Raw genomic sequence first — 23,240 nt, forward strand, 5'->3', positions numbered from 1 at the left:
TTGCAACACTTAAATGTCTTTCAGATGAAAGAACTTGTGAGCCATATCAGTTCCGATGCAAGAACAACCGTTGTGTACCTGGGCACTGGCAGTGTGATTATGATAATGACTGTGGAGATAATTCTGATGAGGAATCATGTGGTAAGCTGATCATTTGCTTTGATATTTGCTTAGTGATTTGGAAAAAATATTTAAATTTTCCCAGTGTTGACTGCTAGTAAAACTGACCTGAGTTTGATTGCTTTTAATTCTGTTGCCAGCACAATACAAAACAACCCTCAGATTCTGCACTAAGTCACTGATTTGTAATTTTTGTGAATAACCCTTAAGGACAGACATTGGAGGAAATTAAAATTTACGCTGCCAGGGTGATTCTGAGGCGAAGGTAATGTAGGAAGGGAGGCTGTATTACATGTAGGCTTATGTCTTTTATGACCTGAGAGTTGTTGATGCAATCATTACATATTCGCACACATACTCAATTTCCTATTTGAAAGAAAGAATGGGGACGATTGTTTTTATATTTGTCATCTCCTATCATTGCTGTCAAATTTGAAGTGTTTGCAGAAATCTAAGCACTCTCGTAGGTCAATTCCCTCCAGGGACATTTGGGAATTCTACTGTTGGCTTGCTCACAGCATTCTGGCAATGCAGATCTGGGGCACACCAATGTCACAGAGGAGGCTCGTCAGTCAGCTAGAATTGTCCGACTTGCAATGACTGCAGAATGGCACACACATGAAAGAAACAATTTCTGTTTTAGAATAGTCCATGTGCAAAACTGCAACTTGCAGCTGAATGACCATTTACAAAACTGTATTTTTTTGGATTTTTTTTACCCTTCTAAACTTCTCCTGGAGGTAATTGGGGCTCCATTCCTGCTTTGCAGTGTGTGCATTCAAAGATATTGCGCATGCACAAAGGGCCCATTGCCATGGTGACAAGCTGGCTTGGTTAGGCATGTATAGTGTGTGCCTCACCTGCCAAAAAGATCACCAGCCGCGACTGCAGTGTTCTAAACTTTTCTAAGGCATGAGTTTGGAAATGTGCCCTTGGGTGACTGAGCCAAGCCTTCCAGTTTTACAGCACTTGAGTCTCCAGAAAACAGCATGCCAGAACTCCATTAAACTCCTCCACATAGTTATTAGTTAAACCCATCTCCTGATGCAAATTATATTACTTCAAGGGGGATGGACAAACACAGTATGCTGAGTACTCCTTCATACCTAGCTAGTAAAGTCTTTCCAGGATGGGGAGCTCAGGACTGGCTCTTTGGCTGGTCCAAAGGGCTTGCCCCCAATGAAGCAAATGCGGTTACTCTGGGAGGCACATGACATCTCCCTGTAATATACAGCACATAGAAACTGAGGGAGGAAGAAGACCTGAAACGGCAAGTTTCCATAAAGTAACAAATTTAATAGTATTTCCTGTCATTGTTTGTGTATATTCTTATACTTGCTGGCAGAAATGAACAGAAAATTCTCCTTCTAGACTTTCTCTTCCTGTTGATGACTCCACTTCTCAGAGACATCACTTTAATATTTGACTTCAGATTATTTGATGATGAATACCAAATATACAAAGAGTAATTAGAATTTAAATGTCTCCGATTTACCAATTTAGCTGCTTTTTATTGATTTGAGCAGTCATGTTGATAATTTGATTAAAAGACAGATTAAGCAATAATTCATGCTGGGGTATAATTTCATTGGCATCACAGAAATCTTCCTGTACCTCTTCTATGAGGTTAGGCAGCAAATGTCAGGAAACTGGTGAAAGCACAGGGTTCACTAGATAACAATTAGGATAGGAACCTTGGTTGATTTTTCCTCTAATTAACTCAGGGACATTGAAGGGACATGTTGCACCTCCTCCACCACCGCTTGGCTGAGATTAATTTATCTCAACAACAATAACTTGCATTTATATAGCACCTTTAGTAAAAAGGTAGGTTTTAAGGAGCGACTTAAAGGAGGAGTGAGAGGCAGAGAGGTTTAGGGAGGGAAATTCCAGAGCTTAGAGCCTACGCAGCTGAAGGCACGCCTGCCAGTGGTGGAGCGAAGGAAATCGGGGATACGCAAAAGGCCAGAATTAGAGGAGCGCAGAGATCTCAGAGGGTTGTAGGGCTGGAGGAAGTTTCAGAAATCGGGAGGAGCGAGGCCATGGAGGGAATTGAAAGAAAGGATGATAATTTTAAAATCGGGGCCTTGCCAGACTGGGAGCCAATGTAGGTCAGCGAGCACAAGGGTGATGGGTGAACGGAACTTGGTATGAGTTTGGATATGGACAGCAAAGTTTTGGATGGGCAGCAGGTTTACAGAGGGTGAAAGGTGGTTGACCGGCCAGCTGCGCATTGGAATAATCGCGTCTAGAGGTGACAAAGGCATGGGAACAGAACTTGTGGTAAAGAAAGAAAGAACTTGCATTTATATAGCACCTTTCACGACCTCAGGACGCCAAAGTATTTCACAGCCAACTAAATACTTTTGAAGTGTGGCCACGGTTGTAATGTAGGGAAACCCTGTAACCAATTTGCGCACAGCAAGGTCCCACAAACAGCATTGAAATAAATGGCCAGATAATCTGTTTTTAGCGATATTGGTTGAGCAATAAAAGTTGGTGGTGGATATGACACTATATAATAGTTAGACCCTCTTGATTAAATGAATTACAAAGCAGAAATTTTGTCAAATTAAAATGCCTTGCTTCAAATCATTAATAACCATTTCCAGTCAAAAATTATATTACCGTGTTTACATATTAATGGTCATCCTGGAATTGTCAACATTTATCAAGACTTTGAAGTTCTTTTTAAACTCTATACTCAACAATTTTGCTGAACCATCTAATTTAAGATTCAGGTATTTATTATTTTTTAAATAACTTCTGAATATTTACATTGCTCTCGCGCAGCCCTACATAATTAGTTTTCATAACTGGACTACCTCTGGATGATTTATTATTTTGTTTATTTCAAATTTCATTAAAACTAATAGAGTTGTAAAATTTAGAATGGCATGAGAATATTTTACATTCAGGACTCTATATTGATCCGGGTTTGTGATTATGATGGAACAATTCTTCGATGGAATGAAATACATTATTTAATAAAATCATTTTAATTGGTTATTTGTTAAATATCAGCACTTCGCTCATGCTCCATGAATGAGTTTACCTGTGCCAATGGTCGTTGTGTTGCTGCCAGGTGGAGATGTGATGGAGATTATGACTGCTCTGATAGCTCAGATGAGGTAAGTACTCCGTTTCCTTTTATTACTTCTTTGTATGTTTTTTGTTTTTCTACTTTCCTTTCCTCCTCCTTGAAAGTGCTATCTCGTGCTATGCACTATATGTTAACTTTGACAAGTACTGTATTAGCCTCAATGGTGAGTTGAAGCAGCTATTCTATAAGGAGAGGCATCATAACCAAGCCTAATCTTATTCTCACCAGACATCCATACATTTCCAACGAGAGAGATCATGGATAGTAGTGACTCTTCTCCTTCCTCGAGGTGATGAGGCCATTTATAGCAACTCTACCGCTACTCCAGCTAACTCAGAACAGTCTGAGGATTAAGGCTGGGATCTTCCTGGTTTACAAGGCTCAGTCGCACAATAGCCATTACATTTACCAACTGAGCCATTAAGGTGCTATAGCACGTACTTTAGACTTTAATGTGAGCTTTTTTTGTAATAATTAACTTCAGCATAACCTTTCTCCTTGAGAGGAAGGAGCAATGAATGATTTGAGGAGACAAAATAGTGGACCTGTTCTAGGACTGTAACGGGGATCAAGTATTGGACATGTAATAAAAATCGAAAGAGCTAGAAATGCACAGTAAGTCAATTATCATCTGAAATAGAAAGACATAAACATGTGAGGTGTCATCCTTCAACAGAACTGGATATACAATGATTTCTTAAGCCTCAAAAGCAGTAGCTCTTTCGAACTGAAGAAAAGGAAAAGCTGCGAATTAGTGTTAAATCTCCCCAACAGTTATGTACTGAATCCAGCCATGCATCTGTGGGTGCAGCAACATATGTTAATCAGTAATGGAGCATAACAGATGATCCATTGTCTGCATACTATGAGTTCAGTATTTTAAGTCTTTTCATTAATGAAGCTTTAATTTAGTTCAGTAAGAGTTTACTGAATATTTCTTCACAGGTAGGCCATTGACTGTGCCTTCAGCCCTCCATTACCTAATGGGAATGACTCATTGATTTCTTCATTTTTATTATTGAATTCCTAACCGTTCAACTATCTACCGTGGTCCAACACTAACGTTAATGGTTCACTTTGCTTAAGCACCTTCCCCCTTCTTTTCAAAAGTGCCATCATCATAGCCCCATTCTCATCCCATCCATTTCTAACTTCCTTTCCTCTCTAAGGTCCTCAAAATTGTGGTTGTCTCCCAGCTTTGGGCTTCATTTTAGCACCCGCTATCGGGTGCGTTCCTGGTGGGGGTGGGGGGCTCCGAAAATCGGGGAAACCCGGAGCGGGTTCGGAGCCCGGCTCCGACCCGCCCACTTCCGGGTTCCCCACAGACGTGCCGACGTGCACGCGCAGCCCCTGCATGTGGGACTCCCGCAGGCAATTAAAGCCGGCGGGGTGCCACTTAAGACTATTTATATTGCTATTTCAGGTCATTAACAGACCTGAATAAGGGAATATGTGAGGAGGGGTGGGATTTTAGAGACAACTGGGACTGTTTCCCATACTGGGGAAAACACTCCCAGTTGAAATGGACGTGTTGCAGCTATCAGCCTGTGACAGCTGCAAAGGTCCATTTGACGGGTGGGAGGGTGGGAGAGTGGGATGGTGGGAGGGTGGGTGGGTGGGTGGTGGAGACCCTTACTCATTGCAGGAGGCCACTCTGTCACTTGGGACAAAGTTTGGCCTCCACCACCCTCCACCTGACAATCAAATTCACCAACTTGCACACTTACCCCAGGGTCCAGAGACATGTACCTACCTTGCGGACCCCCTCAGATGTACATCTTCCAGATGGGGCCCGCTGTAGCTGAAGTCATGACCTCCTCGGAGGGCGAACAGCATCACCAGCCTCGCCGTCCACCTCTGACACGTGGAGCTCCACAACAGAGTGCTGTGACACATCCACCTGCACAGCAGGAGGGAGGGCTACCGCAGAGAGAGATGCGTCGCAGAGGGCACTACCCTCGCCACAGGGTCCACAGACAGAGGCTCAGCTTCCTGGACCTCTCTGAGCAGCAGTGCACTCGGAGGCTCAGAGTCACTCGACATGTAGTCGTGGACATCTGCAGCCTCCTTCATGCCGAGCTGCTACCGGTTGGCCCGAGCACCATCTTCTTACCTGTCGCTGTCAAAGTCACCACTGCCCTCAACAACTTCTCCGCATCCTTCCAGGGTGCCACCGGGGACATTGCCGACGTCTCTCAGTCGTCTGCACAAAAGAGCCCTGTAAATACACCTACACCCACTCTGCAGTGACACAATGGGTGTCATCAGTTGTGGGTCTTCATTGTGATCCTCAGGAAAGGGCATTATTGCACAAACCAGACAAGATTCGCAAAGACGTGGCAGTAGTGGTGCCAATATAATATGTAATGTGAGTTGGTCAGAAATTCAAGATAAGTAAAAACCATGACAAACCCTCAAACACCCTTGTGCAGTCCCTTCATGCTCACGACACGTTTGCCTTACGCTGCCTACTGCACATATGTGGTGCATGCCCTGTGGCTGTAGCACAGGTAGTGGCAGGTTGAGTGAGGCTGACTGTGAAAGAGATGCATGAGAGGGTGAGTATGAGATAGAGCCATGACATTGTATGAGGATTGGGTTGAGTGGTAGTGGCGGGATGAGTACTGGCGAGGTGAGTAAGTACAGGTAAGATGAGGATGAGGTTTGAGTGGGTATGAGGGGTGATGTGACAGAGTAGTGTTGGCAGTGCAGAAGGAGATGTGGGGTGGGGGCAGTGATGTGGCAGACGGAGTGTAGGGGAATGAGTAAGTGTACTCACTTTGGCTGACCTACTTAGGTCATTGCAGCGCCTCCTGCACTGTATGCAGGTGGGCGATGTGTTGGTGGTGCAGGTGACCTCCTATGCCACCTCGAGCCAGGCCTTCCTGGTGGCAGAGGCAAGCCGCTTCCTCCCACCCGCCGGGGGGGATGATCTCAGTCCTCCTCCTCCTCCTCCTCCTCACCCCATCTAATGATACCTGGAGTGAGGCATCATTAAACTGGGAGTAGCCTTCCCCCTGGGCTGCTCCATGCTGTAATTTTTGCTGTTTGTTGCAGCATCTGTCAGTGGAGGACTGCCCCTTTAAATATAGCTCCTCCAGCTGACAGAGCTTACTGCGCATGCGCAGTCCGCCCGACGCGCAGATCAGCAGTGGGGAACCCGGAAGACCAGGTAAGTGAATCCAATTAGGCTGCGATCGCGCGGGGGGCAGACTGATTTTGCCGGGCGCGTTACCCAGGCGCCCAATAGCCCCCCCGCCATGACCCCGCAGCCCTGGTAACATCGAGCCCTTTATGTCCATCTCTCCCAAAATTTGCTGTTCCAATCTCTTCAGTCCAGCCTATACCATGCTCACAACACTGAGATTGCCCTGGCATTCTGTGTATCTGTGACCATGACCCATCTTGTCCTCTTTGACCTCTCTTTATCATTTGATATGGTTGACCACGCCATCCTCCTCCATTGCCTGTTCTTTGTTGTTCAGTTCCATGGGACTGCCTTCATTTGATGATTGCACAGTGTTCAGTTGCAACTCCTCAGATAATGAAGCAGTCCGTGCCTGCATGCAGCAAGACGTGGACAACATCCAGGCCTGGGCTGATAAGTGGCAAGTAACATTTGCGCCAGACAAGTGCCAGGCAATGACCATCTCCAACAAGAGAGAGTCTAACCACCTCCCCTTGACATTCAACAGCATTACCAATCCCCCACCATCAACATCCTGGGGGTCAACATTGACCAGAAACTTAACTGGACCAGCCATATAAATACTGTGGCTACGAGAGCAGGTCAGAGGCTGGGTATTCTGTGGCGAGTAACTCACCTCCTGACTCCCCAAAGCCCTTCCACCATCTACAAGGCACAAGTCAGGAGTGTGATGGAATACTCTCCACTTGCCTGGATGAGTGCAGCTCCAAAAACGCTCAAGAAGCTCAACACCATCCAGGACAAAGCAGCCCGCTTGATTGGCACCCCATCCACCACCCTAAACATTCACTCCCTTCACCACCGGTGCACTGTGGCTGCAGTGTGTACCATCCACAGGATGCACTGCAGCAACTCACCAAGGCTTCTTCGACAGCACCTCCCAAACCCGCGACATCTACCACCTAGAGGGACAAGGGCAGCACTGTGGGAGAACCTTCACCACACGGACTGCAGCAGTTCAAGAAGGCGGCTCACCACCACCTTCTCAAGGGCAATTAGGGATGAGCAATGAATCCTGGCCTGGCCAGCGACGACCACATCCCATGAACGAATTTTTTAAAAAAAATTGTCTCCAACCTGACCAAATGCAGCTTATCAGAAATTCCCTTCTGATTGTCACCCAGAATTACCCAATGATTTATCCTTTACCCCCTCACCTTCATCTAGATGCTATTCCATCCACAGGTATGGAGTCAACTTTCATATTCATGCTAATGACACTCAAGTCTACCTCGCCACCACTTCCCTTTACCTGTCTGTGCTGTCAGACTGCCTGAGTCAATAATTTCTCCAACTAAACTTTGGAAAGACCAATGATATAACTTTTGCCCCCCATCATAAACTCTGCTCCCTTGCCACTGGCTCCATCTCCTTCCCTGGCCACACACTCAGCCTGAACCTGGTCATAAAAAACATGTCCTGTTCAACCCAGATTTGGACTTCAAACCCCATATCCTGTGCTATCACCAAGACCACAAACATTCACCTCCACAACATTATCCCCTTTCGCAACTGCCTCATCCACTCCATCACCAAATCCTTCTTCACTCTTTTGTCACCTGAAGACTAGATTTCTCCAATGTCCTCCTTGGCTACCTTCCACCCCCTATCTCTCACAAACTCCAACTTGTTCAAATTCAACCTGTCACATTAAATCCTGCTTGCCTATCATTTCATCCTCACTGATCTACACTGGCTCCCTGTCCCCGAAAGAATTACATTTAAAGCCCTCATCCTAATCTTCAAGTCCTTCTGTGATCTTACTTGACCTTACATCCCCTCCTGTGACCTTCAGCCCTCTGACTCTGGCTTTCTGTGCATTGCTCCCACCCTTCGCCCTGTCACTGGTGGCAGAGACTTCGGCAGCCCCGGCCTAAGCCCCTTCACCTTTAAAAGGTTCCATCTTTTCAACTCAGCTTTCAGTGACCTCCCCTCACTCTCCTGTTAATTGTATGATTTATATCAATGTGTGTTAATTGTATTCAGGTGATGGGTATCAATGGGGGACTCTCTTGTATCCTTTTTGTCGGAGAACTTAGCTAGGTTGTGGTGTGTGTGTATATAAAGGGAATCTCTGTGAATAAAGGCTTGGGAAGCAACTAAAGTCCAGGCTTCATTTTCCGATCCTTCACCACGTGGCTATCTAATTTTAACATCTCCCACCTTGGCTTCTTGTTCTTTAATTCCCTTTATCTTTAGTCTAGTGGTTCTTTATTTGCTGTATTGGAACAAATAAGTAGGAACAATTGTACAAGTGTGATACTTTAAATTTATTCATCACCTAAAATTTCTCTCACTACTACTATCACCAGTAATCACCTGTACTTCACTCTATGTTCTTTGTCTACAATGCACTTTCCACATAACCCAAATTCAGAAGAACAAGGTGTTTTTCATAATTCAAGTGGACAAAGTACAGAAATTTCACACATACCGTTATGCTTCACTGAAAAACAGGTGATAACACTAATAAGACTAAACACAGAAATAACATCTGTAAACAATTTTACAACACCAAGTTATAGTCCAGCAATTTTATTTTAAATTCACAAGCTTTCGGAGGCTTCCTCCTTCCTCAGGTAAGGAAGGAGGAAGCCTCCGAAAGCTTGTGAATTTAAAATAAAATTGCTGGACTATAACTTGGTGTTGTAAAATTGTTTACAATTGTCAACCCCAGTCCATCACCGGCATCTCCACATCAGAAATAACATCAGCCTTAACACTGTCTTCCAAAGAATTTATTTTCTGTATTGCCTGGTGCTGCTTCCATGAGGAAGATTGGACTTGATAGTGGCTGGCTATCTATTATGGAAGCCAGGTTAGTCGTCGGCTCTAATAGGACCAGAGTTAATGGTGGTTCTTTGTCAATGAAGGAAGATTACACTTAATAGCATCAACCAAATGTGCATCAGGAGTTGTTCGACTGTGCTCTGACTGATCAAGATCACACAATTTTTGTTTGTTATAGTGCTCATATTGCTAGCTGTAGGCTGCCACCTGCTGCCTTTCTTGAATAACTTCATAAATTTAGTCAAATTAATACGCAATAGTATTAAAGGCTTCTCTCAGTGAACCAATAGTTCAACGTTTCAGAATTTTATTTAAAAAAGTTATTTTTGTTAACTATCAAAAATTACTTACACTTTGTTTCAGTCAAGTTTGTTTCAAATTTGGAATAGCAGATGTTTAACCCAACAAGCTTATGAAGTCAGAGTGATTTCCATTAATTATTTTAATGGTAATTAACTTATTATTTAAAAAAAATCTTTACCTCTCTTCCTTTTGTTTCACTGTAGCAACTATTTGCTGCCACACATCCCTGAATTCCGGATAATGTTTCACCTATTAAAATCTCCCTAACTCCTGTCAACATCGCCTTGTAATGGGCTGACAGAATGCAGAGCTGTATTACAGTGAGAAAACTGATTTCCCTCATTCTCTCTTCCCTCTTGAGGAGAAATCTCCAACAACAGTCATATAACAATGCTCGGTCAAGGAGCCTAACCATGAACTAATTCAATTTTCTCCTAATGGTCGCCAGAAATGATGTGAAATAATTTGCCAACCACCAAAATTTGATTAATTTAACTTCAACTCATCGGTGAGCTCCTTTGTATTTCTGTTCTCGTTTTTATTTCCCCCATCTTTAGTTTACCCTTGCACAATACCCCAGCTGAGAGGCCAGGCAGGTAACCTACTCTTCAGTGTAAGTACCATTGCTGAGACACCTGTGAGGAAAGGGTTAGGATGGAAAATGTCTCTAAGAGTGCTGCAGATTGATTTGTCCTCTAATTTTTCCTTTTTATCTATGACCTTTCTCAGATTGGGACTCATAATGTGGTGAACAGCAGGTGGTAACCAAGGCCTACCAATCTATACACTTCACATTTGGGAGCTGGTATGCTATGCCAGCAACCTGATATGGCATTTGACTCTTGGCACAGTTTAAGGAGTTTCTGTTTTCTAGTTTGGGAAATTGTATTTTTTCACCTTGTGACTCGATAGAGACTTGTAGTGACAATAAAAGAAAGGCCATTCAAATATCCAGTGATCTATCTGACTTTGATGGATATATCATCAAAACATCAGAAAATACTTTCAAGTCTATTCCATCTGAGGTGGGCTGGATGATTCATTAACACATCAATATCTGTTGATCTTTCCACACTGTAAAACCTGATAGAAGACTGAGTTTTCATGCTGGCAGTAATGTTTGTCAAAGTGTAGAGCATTTGTATTCACTGCTTGTTAGAATTAACTATTTATTCCCATTCGCTCATACCGAAATTAAGCATTCCTTAGACAAATCGGTAACTTGGGAACACTGTACAAGTTCAGTAAACATTATTTTTCTGATTAAACTTTATTTTTATTTTTTGTGTGGAACTGTTAAAAAATCAAGATAGAATATCTGTTATTGTACATATGCAATTGTTAGAGGAGACCACCACCAGCCTATTCTGGGCAACAGCAGGGAGCTAATGACTGCTACAAATTACTTAATGCATCATTGCCAACACTATTCTCAATATATAAAGATAATGATGTATACAATAAAATATTTGTGAGGTATTTTATCATTTTAATGGCAGGACTCTTTTTCATGACCTTTTATCTACAGCCGTACCTGATTATTTACAACTCACTTAATTCCATTTCCTGTTTTAACGCAACTGTTTCTTAAGTGCCGTTTTTTCCTTTATGCATCCAATTGTGAAAAGTTAGTTTTAGTGCAACTTCATTTATTCCAATCCCGCCTATATGTACACAGGAATCGTACTTTAACAAGGCTTGTCACCTTTAAATCTGAGGCCTTCACCTCTAATCTGATTGGGTTCACTGGTCAACGTCTCTAAGGACCGGTTTGACCTTGTTGTGTGGGTGAGGGAGGAATGGGAGCCGAATTTCTAGATGGCTCAACAAAAATATGCATTGTGACTTGTCGCTGCGGCAGCACGTGGATGTTTTGAACAGTTTGAAGGAATTGTAGATTCACAGAAATCACATAACATATACACACTCACTTGTAAGAACCTTATTAAAAGTGACCAATCACATACTGTTTTTTCAATGTAGCCTCAGGTGAAAACTTATGATCCTCCATCCCATGTATTTCAGCTACACTAGTCAATGAATACAAAATCAATTCATAGAATCATATAGCATAGAAGGAGGTCATTCAGCCCATCATGCCCGTGTCAGCTCTTTGAAATAGCTATCCAATCAGTCCTACTCCCCTGCTGTTCCACCATAGTCCTGCAATTTTTCTCTTTTCAAGTATATATCCAATTTGCTTTTGAAAGTTACTATTGAATCTGCTTCCACCACCCTTTCAGGCAGTGCATTGCAGATCATTACAGCTAGCTGTGTGGAAAAAAAAAAGTTCTTCTCATCTCCCCTCTGGTTCCTTTGCCAATTATCTTAAATCTGTGTCCACTGATTTCTGACCCACCTACGACTGGAACAGTTTCTCCTTTTTTATTTTATCAAAACATAATTTTGAACTCCTCTATTAAATCTCCCCTTTACTTTCTCTGTTCTAACGAGAACAATCCCAGCTTCTCTAGCCTCTCCACATAACTGAAGTCCCTTATCCCTGGTATCATTCTAGTAAATCTCCTTTTTTATTCATCCATGGGATGTGGGCGTCGCTGGTAAGGCCAACATTTATTGCCCATCCCTAATTGCCCTTGAGAAGGTGGTGGTGAACCGATTTCTTGAACCGCTGCAGTCCGTGTGGTAAAGGTTCTCCCACAGTGATGTTAGGTAGGGAGTTCCAGGATTTTGACCCGGCAACGATGAAGAAAGGGCGATATATTTCCAAGTCGGGATGGTGTGTGACTTGGAGGGGATTGTGCAGGTGGTATGGTTCCCATGTGCCTGCTGCCCTTGTCCTTCTAAGTGGTAGAGGTCGCAGGTTTGGGAGGTGCTGTCAAAGAAGCCTTGGCGAGTTGCTGCAGTGCATCCTGTGGATGGTACACACTGCAGCCATGGTGCGCCAGTAGTGAAGGGAGTGAATGTTTAGGGTGGTGGATGGGGTGCCAATCAAGCGGACTGCTTTGCCCTGGATGGTGTCGAGCTTCTTGAGTGTTGTTGGAGCTGCATTCATCCAGGCAAGTGGAGAGTATTCCATCACACTCCTGACTTGTGCCTTGTAGATGGTGGAAAGGCTTTGGGGAGTTAGGAGGTGAGTCACTCGCCACAGAATACCCAGCCTCTGACCTGCTCTTGTAGCCACATTATTTATGTGGCTAATCCAGTTAAGTTTCTGGTCAATGGTGATCCCCAGGATGTTGATGGTGGGGGATTTGGCGATGTTAATGCCGTTGAATGTCAAGGGGAGGTGATTAGACTCTCTCTTGTTGGAGATGGTCATTGCCTGGCACTTGTCTGGTGCGAATGTTACTTGCCACTTATGAGCCCAAGCCTGGATGTTGTCCAGGTCTTGCTGCATGCGGGCTCGGACTGCTTCATTATCTGACAGGTTGCGAATGGAACTGAACACTGTTCAATTATTAGTGCACATCCCCATTACTGACCTTATGATGGAGGGAAGGTCATTGATGAAGCAGCTGAAGATGGTTGGGCCAAGGACACTGCATTGAGAAACTCCTGCAGCAATGTCCTGGGGCTGTGATGATTGGCCTCCAACAACCACTACCATCTTCCTTTGTGCTCGGTATGACTCCAGCCACTGGAGAGTTTTTCCCCTGATTCCCATTGACTTCAATTTTACTAGGGCTCCTTGGTGGCACAATCAGTCAAATGCTGCCTTGATGTCAAGGGCAGTCATCTCACCTCACCTCTGGAATTCAGCTCTTTTGTCCATGTTTGGACCAAGGCTGTAATGAGGTCTGGAGCCGAGTGGTCCTGACGGAACCCAAACTGAGCATCGGTCAGCAGGTTATTGGCGAGTAAGTATTGCTTGATAGCACTGTCAACGCCACCTTCCATCACTTTGCTGATGATTGAGAGTGGACTGATGGGACAGTAATTGGCTGGATTGGATTTGTCCTGCTTTTTGTGGACAGAACTCACCTGGGCAATTTTCCACATTGTCTGGTAGATGCCAGTGTTGTAGAGGTACTGGAACAATTTGGCTAGAGGTGCAGCTAGTTCTGGAGCACAAGTCTTCAGCACTACAGCTGGGATGTTGTCGGGGCCCATAGCCTTTGCTGTATCCAGTGCACTCAGCTGTTTCTTGATATCACGTGGAGTGAATCAAATTGGCTGAAGACTGGCTTCTGTGACGGTGTGGATATCAGGAGAAGGCCAAGATGGATCATTCACTCTGCACTTCTGGCTGAAAATGGTTGCAAATGCTTCAGCCTTGTCTTTTGCACTCACGTGCTGGACTCCACCATCATTGAGGATGGGGATGTTTACAGAGCCTCCTCCTCCTGGTAGTTGTTTAATTGTCCACCAACATTCACGACTGGATGTGGCAGGACTGCAAAGCTTTGATTTGATCTGTTGTTTGTGGGATCGCTTAGCTCTGTCTGTAGCATGTTACTTCCGCTGTTTAGCATGCATGTAGTCCTGTGTCGTAGCTTCACCAGGTTGGCACCTCGTTTTTCGGTACACCTGGTGCTGCTCCTGGCATGCTCTTCTACACTCCTCATTGAACCAGGGTTGATCCCCTGGCTTGTTGGTAATGGTAGAGTGAGGAATATGCCGGGCCATGAGGTTACAGATTGTGCTGGAATACAATTCTGCTGCTGCTGATGGCCCATTTCATCTCACGGATGCCCAGTTTTGAGCTGCTAGATCTGTTCTGAATCTATCCGATTTGGCATGGTGATAGTGTCACACAATACGTTGGATGGTGTCCTCAGTGCAAAGACAGGACTTCGTCTCCACAAAGATTGTGCGGTGGTCACTCTTGCCAGTACTGTCATGGACAGATGCATTTCTGCACCCTCTCTAAGACCATGACATCCTTCCTAAAGTGTGGTGCTCAGAATTGGACACAATATTCCAGCTGAAGCCTAACCAGTGATTTATAAAGCTTTAGCATAACTTCCTTGTTTTTTGTATTCTGTATAAGCATAGCAACATTTTTGTGCAATTAGACAAATCTTTTTAGACTTCTCTTTGCCAATGTGTGGGGTAGAATAAAATATTTAATTCAATACCGTACAAATTTAACTTTTACATTCTTATATATTGCCTAATCACCTTGGGCACTATAAACAGGCTGATTTGGTATATTTTTATTAAGAAACAAATTCAAATCTGCCTGAAAAATCACACATAAGTTTAGCCCAAGCTTCGGTGTCATGACACTCAAGTGAAAGATGTATTCTAGGCTTAAAATGTTTGCCCTTGGATTGCCTTTTCTGATTAATAAAATGAATACGTTTGTGAATCAAGAATTTTGTTTACAAATGAATTGATACTATTAGTAAGAACATTATTAAAAGTGACAGATGAATGTCATGGGTATTCTGTAATTATTTTTAGGTTCTGAGTAACATCAAGTAAAATTGAAATATCCTTTCTGTGAAGGAAGTTTCTGTCTTTAGAATCAATATTTGTGTTTCTTATGTCACCAATGCTGTTAAGGTATGTTTGTTGTCTTCAGCAATTAAAGAGCTTACTGCATCTCATAACAGTAAAGGAACCTGTATATTCCATTCAACAAATTCCAGTGGCATGTTTACCAAACCCCTACTTTTGTGCATCCATTTAGGCAACAGCAGTCTCATCTCTTGAAGTGGAGCCCCAATCTAAATTATATTAAAAAAAAACTTTAAAATTCTAACAGTTAATTAAAATTCCAGTGTGATGTTCAAAGGTTTGAACTCTGAACATACGTTCAATGTTACTGTCATTTATAAATACTGTTTTCCCTTGTTTTAAGTGGACTGTTCCACTGGTCATATCATGGGTTGCAATATTCATCGCATTATCTATCCAGCTGATGAAATCACCCAGCAACATAATCACAGGGATTAGTGGTATTTATCTCAGGGTACTAAAAGGGACATGGAACAAGATTTGTGAAGTGCTGACATTAATCATATGGGAGTTGATGAATGTTGAGGAAGTCCTGCTAGATTGGAAACAGTCTAATGTAGCACCCATAGTTTAAAAAAGGTGACACAACATACCAAAGTAACTACAGTCAATTAGGTGTACCTCAACAGCAGGTAAAATAATAAGGCAGAACTTTCAACTTTGGAGGGGGCGTAAAACGGGTGGGATTGAATCGACCATCCATTATACACCCCGCCTGATTTTCCATTCCGTAAGACCATAAGAGATAGGAGCAGGAGTAGGCCATTCGTCAACTTGAGCCTGCTCCGCCATTCAATGAGATCATGGCTGATCTGATTTTTACCTCAACTCCACTTTCCCGCCCTTTCCCCATATCCTTTGACTCCCTTGCTGATCAAAAATTTGTCTAACTCAGCCTTGAATGTATTTAATGACTCAGCCTCCTCAACTTTTTGGGGTAAAGAATTCCAAAGATTCACGACCCTCTGGGAGAAGAAATTCCTTCTCGTTTCCATCTTAAATGGGCGACCCCTTATTCTGAGACTATGCCCCCTCGTTTTGGATTCCCCCATGAGGGGTAACATCCTCTCAGCATCTACCATATCGAGTCCCCTCAGAATCTCATATGTTTCAATAAGATCTCCTCTCAATCTTCTAAACTCCAATGAGTATAGACCCAACCTGTTCAATCTTTCCTCATAAGACAACCCTTCCATACTTGGACTCAACCTAGTGAACCTTCTCTGAACTGCCTCCAAAGCAAGTATGTCCTTCCTTCAATAAGGGCACCAGAACTGTATGCAGTGCTCCAGGTGTGGTCTCACCAGCACCCTGTACAGTTGTAGCATGACTTCCCTGCTTTTATAATCCATCCCCCTCGTAATAAAGGCCAATATTCCGTTTGCGTTCCGGATTACCTGCTGCACCTGTATGTTGACTTTTTGTGTTTCATGTACGAGGACACGCCAATCCCTCTGTACCGCAGCATTTTGTAGTATTTCTCCATTCAAATAATATTTTGCTTTTTTATTTTTCCTCCCAAAGTGGATGACTTCACATTTTGCCACATTATATTCCATCTGCCAAATTTTTGCCTATTCGCTTAACCTGTCATTATCCCTTTGCAGACACTTTGTGTCCTCATCGCAACTTGCTTTTCCACCTATCTTTGTATCATCAACAAATTTGGCCACAAGACACTCTGTTCCTTCATCCAAGTCATTGATATATATTGTAAATAGTTGAGGCCCCAGCACTGAGCCCTGCGGTACCCCACTAGTTACAGATTGCCATTTTGAAAATGACCCTTTTATCCCAACTCTTTGTTTTCTGTTAGTTAGCCAATCCTCTATCCATGCCAGTATATTACCCCCTTTTCAAATGCCTTTTGGAAATCCATTGGTTCCCCTTTATCCACCTTGCCCGTTACTTCCTCAAAGAGCTCTAATAAATTTGTCAGACACGATTTTCCCTTTATAAAATCATGTTGACTCTCCTTGATTGTATTATGAGTCTCCAAATGTCCTGCTACTACTTCCTTAATAATGGATTCTAGCATTTTCTCAATGACAGATGTTAGGCTAACTGATCTATAGTTACCAGCTTTCTGTCTCACTCCCTTCTTGAATAGGGGTGTTACATTTGCGGTTTTCCAATCTATTGAAGTCATCCACGACCGCCCGTTTTACGCACCTGCCGAAGCTGAAATTTCCACCCATAAAATCAATTGTCAGGAGTAAACATACAAGCATGTATGATAACCTGCTAATTAGCAACAACGTGGCTTCAGAAAGTGAAGGCCTGCCTGACCAACCTCCTTGACTTTTTTGAGGAAGTGGCATCCCAAGTGGACTGTGCAAATCCTTATGATGTGGTGTACCTCGGCTTCCAGAAAGCCTTGACAAAACCCCACATGAATGGCTGCTAGACAAGTTTAAAGTGGTGATAATTCACCAGAAAATCTGAAAAGGAAGGAAGGATCGAGTATATGTCAGCAGAGTGATGTTAGGGTGGGGGAGAAATACTGAGTAAAACGCTCCAAGCATGAGTGTAGGGAATCTGCTGTTTCTAATTTGAACGGTGACTTGGATTAGATCCAAGGTAATTTGATCAAATACACAGGCGACATTAAACTGAAGCAATGGAAGGTGGTTGTTGAGTCTGCAGCAGCCAGGGAACTACAAGATAAGTTAGATAAAATGTACAAGTGGGCGGAATAGTGATAGATGAAATTCAGTGCAGTTAAGTGTAATTTATTGCACATTGAAAGAAAAAAATCAGCAGTATATTTACTCTGTTTATGGTGTTGAAATAGCTAGGGGAGAAATTGAAAGTGATCTAGAGTTAGCAATAGACTTGACTCTTGACATTCCCAGTCACTGTGGCGCAGCAATTGACATAACAAATAGAATGCTGAACTATATTGCTAAATCAGTACAGTAAAAGTCAAAGATGTCATGTTCAAACTTTACAATACTCTGGTCAAACCACAACTTGAGTACTGGGTCCAGTCACCGAGACACATTTTCAAGTTCTGAAGGTAATACAAAAAAGAACCTGAGGCTGATCCCTAGTGTCGGAGGACTGATTTATGTGGAAGATTAGAGAAACTAGACCTCTCTGTCGCCTTCAAAGGAGGTGACTCAGAAAGGACCTCACGTTAGATATACATGATAGTTAGATATACAAAAGGTAAATGTAGAATACTACTTCAGGTTAAACTGTGACAATAGGACAAGGAGGGACAGGTTCAAACTGATAAAAGGCTAATATTGGCCTGATGACCGTAAGCTTTTCTTTGTACAAAATGTGATGAATACATGGAGTGGACTTCTGGGCAGGGAAATGGAGACTAAAGCCGTGATAAATGCTATGATTGTAGGCTTTTCTGTATAGATAAACTGTAGTGATCTTGGCAAGAACAATGAAGATTATGATTTTTTGAACACTAGAATTTAATAAGGACCCATTAGCTGTTAATGTGTGCTGAAGATTTCCGTGATTCCCTGTGAAGATCAAGAACTATGAATACTGCTAAACTTTAACAGATATACTAAAACAATAATTCACGTCCCATCACCTTCTGTATTATCGCAGATGGTTAAATGGAATGATGTGTTAAAATTAAATAGCTGGTCCTTGGCAGTCTTTACTTTGCTGTACAAACTTGTTTCCTGTAGAAAATGAGTTGGGAGTATTGCTGCAAGTAAGTGTTTCTGTACAGAACTTTTATACATTTATTGTGAATTGTTTGTTCTTACATCATTGTGTACTGAATACTATTTGTACTGTGTTTTTGTGCTGCTGCCTGACTAACTGTTCTTGCCAGCTTTTCTTGATTGGAAACAAAGGGCTACATTTTATCTGTCTTTAATGCTGTCTCTTCTGAATTTACAACAGATGATTAACAACATGCTTTAGTCATTTTTGACTCCTTTATAATTAGCCATATGCCATTGGTGACAAACATTATTAAATTAAATCTTGCATGTTATTTATATTAACAGAAAGACTGTGTAATTAAATGTAAAGAAGATCAATTCCAGTGTAAGCATGGCCACTGTGTTCCTGTCAGGTGGCACTGCGATGGAGAGGTTGATTGTCTAGATGGCAGCGATGAGGAAAACTGTGAACAAGGTAACTGAAATAGCTTAACATTGTTTCACTTTTATCCATTTCATTTTCAGTTTACATTAGAATGGTATGTGCCTAAACAGAATATATTGCTTTATTAGTGAACCTTGTTTATTGCCAGGATTTTATGTCTCTGCTTTGACATTTTATGCTCAGTAAATTCTGTTGCCATATGGTAGCTCCTTCATTGATAGTTTTATGGTCACAGCTTTGAATGTCTTCACAGCCAGATGTTTCAAGCTGTCTGCTACCTACATGAGGGAGTTAAAATTCCTCAGTGCATTTTTTTCATGCACTGTTTAAAATGGTCACACTAAGTTCTAGCAAACAACTTAAGGGTTGAAACCACGCTGTACAATATTACTAACAAATGAGCTAATACAATATAAAATTCCTGTCTTTAATTTTACTGAAGGCATTAACTCATTTATTTTAAACATGTTAATGCCTTTGTTAAAATAGCTGACAGGAATTTTCCATACAAATGCATTAGTGCGTGCATTGCTACTGATGCAATGTCAACCACGTAACGATGCAGTAGATTGATGACTGTGTTAAATGGTGCACACCAGAATCTGAAACACTTGTGTTAACCAGCACACTAAAAGTAGCCCACAGAGGAATTCCAACAAGGATTTTGTCACATTTCACTTGGGCAGAACAGTGAAATATCATAATCATAAAAATAGCTAACACTGACTGATGGACACATTGGAAGGTGCAATTTCTTATCCAACCACCTTTGCAGATTCCCACTTCAGTCTAACCAATTAAGCAGATTGTTGGCACAGCTGCAGACTGGTCTGCAGTTCCACAATCCTTGCTATCTTGGCTGGAGACTCACAGCAGCAATGACAGTCTGCAATAAAGAAAACAGAGGAAGAAGAACAAAATCATTCACTGCATGGTAAAAGGAAATGGACTCGACTTACTACCTTTTACAAAATTGGCTCTTGTGCCAACACCTGGTACAAACTAGCATTTGGAACAGCACAAAAAACAATGTACCAGCATTCGAAACATTTTCCCCCCTCCATAAAAGATCTCAATCTCCAAAAGAACCAACAGTGCAACAATACAACCAGATTTTTAGAATTAACAGTCAAGCTTGAGAGGCAAACTAGCCCTAGAATGTACTGAGATTCTGTGGAATTATTTTTTGCTTGCAGAATAGGAATGTCATAGTTGGATAGGAAGAAAAAGCCATATGTGATTTAAATGTACTTTTGTCTCAAAGTGCCAAGACCCTAATACATATGAATTTTAATGTTGGGATATAACAGTACTGCTAGGATCTTTGGTGCCATAATTATGCCCTGTGGCATAAAAGAACAACCTGCATTTATATCGTGCCTTTAACATAGAAAAACCCTCTACAGAGGCAGAATCAAACAAAAATGGATGGGAGGGTGACCAAGAGCTTGGTCAAAGAGGTGGATTTTAAGATGGGTTTTAAAGAAGGAGAGGGAAGCGGGGAGTCGCAGGAGTTTAAGGAGGGAAATACAGACTCAGCTGCCAATGGTGGGATGAAGAGAGTGGAGATGCACAAAATACCAGAGTCAGTGGAACAGAGAATTCTGGGCTGCATTGTAGGACTGAAGGAGGTTAAAGAGGAAGGGATGGGCAAGGCCATGAAGTGAATTAAGCCCGTGGATGCAAGTTTTAAATTTGAGGTGTTAGGGCTCAGGCCAATGTAGGTCAGCAAGGACAGGGAGTGGGACTTGGTACAGAAAAGGATATGAGGAGCAGAGTTTTGGATGAGCTGAAGTCTATAGAACATAGAGGATGGGGGGCCAGCCAGGAAAGTACTATAACAGTCGAATCTGGAGGTGACAAAGAAATGGATGAGAGTTTCTGCTGCAGATGGGATAAGGCAGTGGAGGAGGCGGTTAACGTTTCAAAGATGGAGCTAGGTGGTCTTTGTGATGGAAAGGATATGAGGTTGGAAGCTCAGTTCAGGATTGAATAGCACACCAAGGTTGAGAACAGACTGGTTCATCCTGTGACAGTGACCAGGAGTTTGTGATGGGGGTTGAAGACAATGGGCTTGATTTTCGCACCCCTGAGCGGGTGCGTTCGTGGCGGGGGGGGCTGCGAGAAACGGAGATTCAAGGGGCGGGTCCAGAGCCTGGCTCCAACCCGCCCACTTCCGGGTTCCCCAGTGACGCGCTGACATGCCGGGGTAAGTGTGCAAGTTGGTGAATTTTATTGTTAGGAGGAGGGTGGTGGAGGCCAAACTTTGTCCAAAGTGATAGAGTGGCCCGCATGTGGGACTCCCGCCGGCAATTAAAGCCAGCGGGGTGCCAATTAAGGTAATCATTTAGGTATTTCAGGTCGTTTAGAGACCTGATTAACATGATATTTTAGGAGGGGTGGGATTTTCCAAACAACTGGGACTGTTTCCCGTACTGGGGGAAACACTCCCAGTTGAAATGGACATGTTGCAGCCATCAGCCCGTGGCAGCTGGAAAGGTCCATTTGACAGGTGGGGTGGGGGGGTGCGGGGAGACCCTCACTCATTGCAGGAGGCCACTCTGTCACTTTGGACAAAGTTTGGCCTCCACCACCCTCCTCCTGACAATAAAATTCACCAACTTGCACACTTACCCCGGTGTCCAGACACATTTACTTACCTTACGGACCCCCTTAAATGTACATCTACCGGATGGGGGCCGCCATAGCTGCAGTCATGACCTCCTCGGAGGACGAACAGCCGTCCACCTCTGACACGTGGAGCTCCAAAACACAGTGCTGTGACACATCCACCTGCACAGTAGGAGGGAGGGCAACGGCAGAGAGATGCATCGCAGAGGCACTACCCTCGCCACAGGGTCCACAGACCGAGGCTCAGCCTCCTGGACCTCTCTGAGCAGCAGTGCACACAGAGGCTCAGAGTCACTCGACATGTAGTCGTGGACATCTGCAGCCTCCTTCATGCCGAGCTGCTCCCGGCTGGCCTGAGCACCATCTTCTTACCTGTCGCTGTCAAAGTCACCACTGCCCTCAACAACTTCTCCTCCACATTCTTCCAGGGTGCCACCGGGGACATCGCCGACGTCTCTCAGTCATCTGCACAAAAGAGCCCTGTAAATACACCTACACCCACTCTGCAGTGACACATTGGGTGGCATCAATTGTGGGGCCTCATAGTGATCCTCAGGAAAGGGCATTATTGCACAAACCAGACAAGATTCACAAAGACTTGGCAGTAGGTAATATGTTATGTGAGTTGATCAGAAATTAAATATAGGTAAAAACCATGACAAACCCTCAAACACCCTTGTGCATCCCCTTCATGCTCACGACACGTTTGCCTTACGCTTCCTACTGCACATATGTGATGCATGCCCTGTGGCTGCAGCACAGGTAGTGGCAGGTTGAGTGAGGCTGACCGTGAAAGAGATGCGTGAGAGGGTGAGTATGAGAGAGAGCCATGAGATTGTATGAGGTTTGGGTTGAGTGGTAGTGGTGGGATGAGTACTAGCGAGGTGAGTAAGTGCAGGTAAGATGAGGATGAGTTTTGAGTGGGTGTGAGGGGTGATGTGACAGAGTAGTGTTGGCAGTGCAGAAGGAGATGTGGGGTGGGGGCGGTGATGTGGCAGACGGCGTGCAGGGGAATGAGTAAGTGTACTCACTTTGGCTGACCTACTTAGGTCATTGAAGCGCCTCCTGCACTGTATGCAGGTGGGCGATGTGTTGGTGGTGCAGATGACCTCCTCTGCCACCTCGAGCCAGATCGTCTTGGTGGCAGAGGCAGGCCGCTTCCTCCCGCCCGCTGGGGGGATGATCTCTGTCCTCCCCTTCCTCCTCACCCCATCCAATAATACCTGGAGTGAGGCATCATTAAACCTGGGAACAGCCTTCCCCCTGGGCTGCTCCATGCTGTCATTTTTCCTATTTTCTGCAGCATCAGTCAGTGGAGGACTGCCCCTTTAAATAGGGTTCCTCTAGCTGACAGTCTACGCTGCGCATGCGCAGTCCGCCCGCTTCGCAGGCTTTCCAGCGCAAAACCCGGAAGCACAGGTAAGTGGCTGCAATTAGCCTGCGATTGCGTGCAGAGCACCCTGAATTCACTGGGCGCGTTACCCACTGGCCCGGTCGACCCCCCCGCCGCCCTCCTAATATCGGGCCCAATGGCTTCGATCTTCCCAATGTTTAACTGGAGGAAATTGCGCC

At 43.7% G+C, this 23,240-nt stretch overlaps 1 protein-coding gene across 1 annotated transcript in view; it reads left to right on the plus strand.

Moving 5' to 3' along the window:
* LOC137323576 (low-density lipoprotein receptor-related protein 1-like) overlaps positions 1-23,240 on the plus strand; it is a 1,400,855-nt gene that overhangs the window by 1,260,334 nt on the left and 117,281 nt on the right. The window contains exons 68-70 of the mRNA XM_067987196.1: positions 25-141; positions 3,145-3,251; positions 18,938-19,067. Coding sequence (XP_067843297.1) covers positions 25-141; positions 3,145-3,251; positions 18,938-19,067 — 354 coding nt within the window. The remainder of the gene's footprint in view (positions 1-24; positions 142-3,144; positions 3,252-18,937; positions 19,068-23,240) is intronic.

This window comes from Heptranchias perlo, chromosome 7 (genome assembly GCF_035084215.1).
Source record: "Heptranchias perlo isolate sHepPer1 chromosome 7, sHepPer1.hap1, whole genome shotgun sequence".
NCBI lineage: Eukaryota > Metazoa > Chordata > Chondrichthyes > Hexanchiformes > Hexanchidae > Heptranchias > Heptranchias perlo.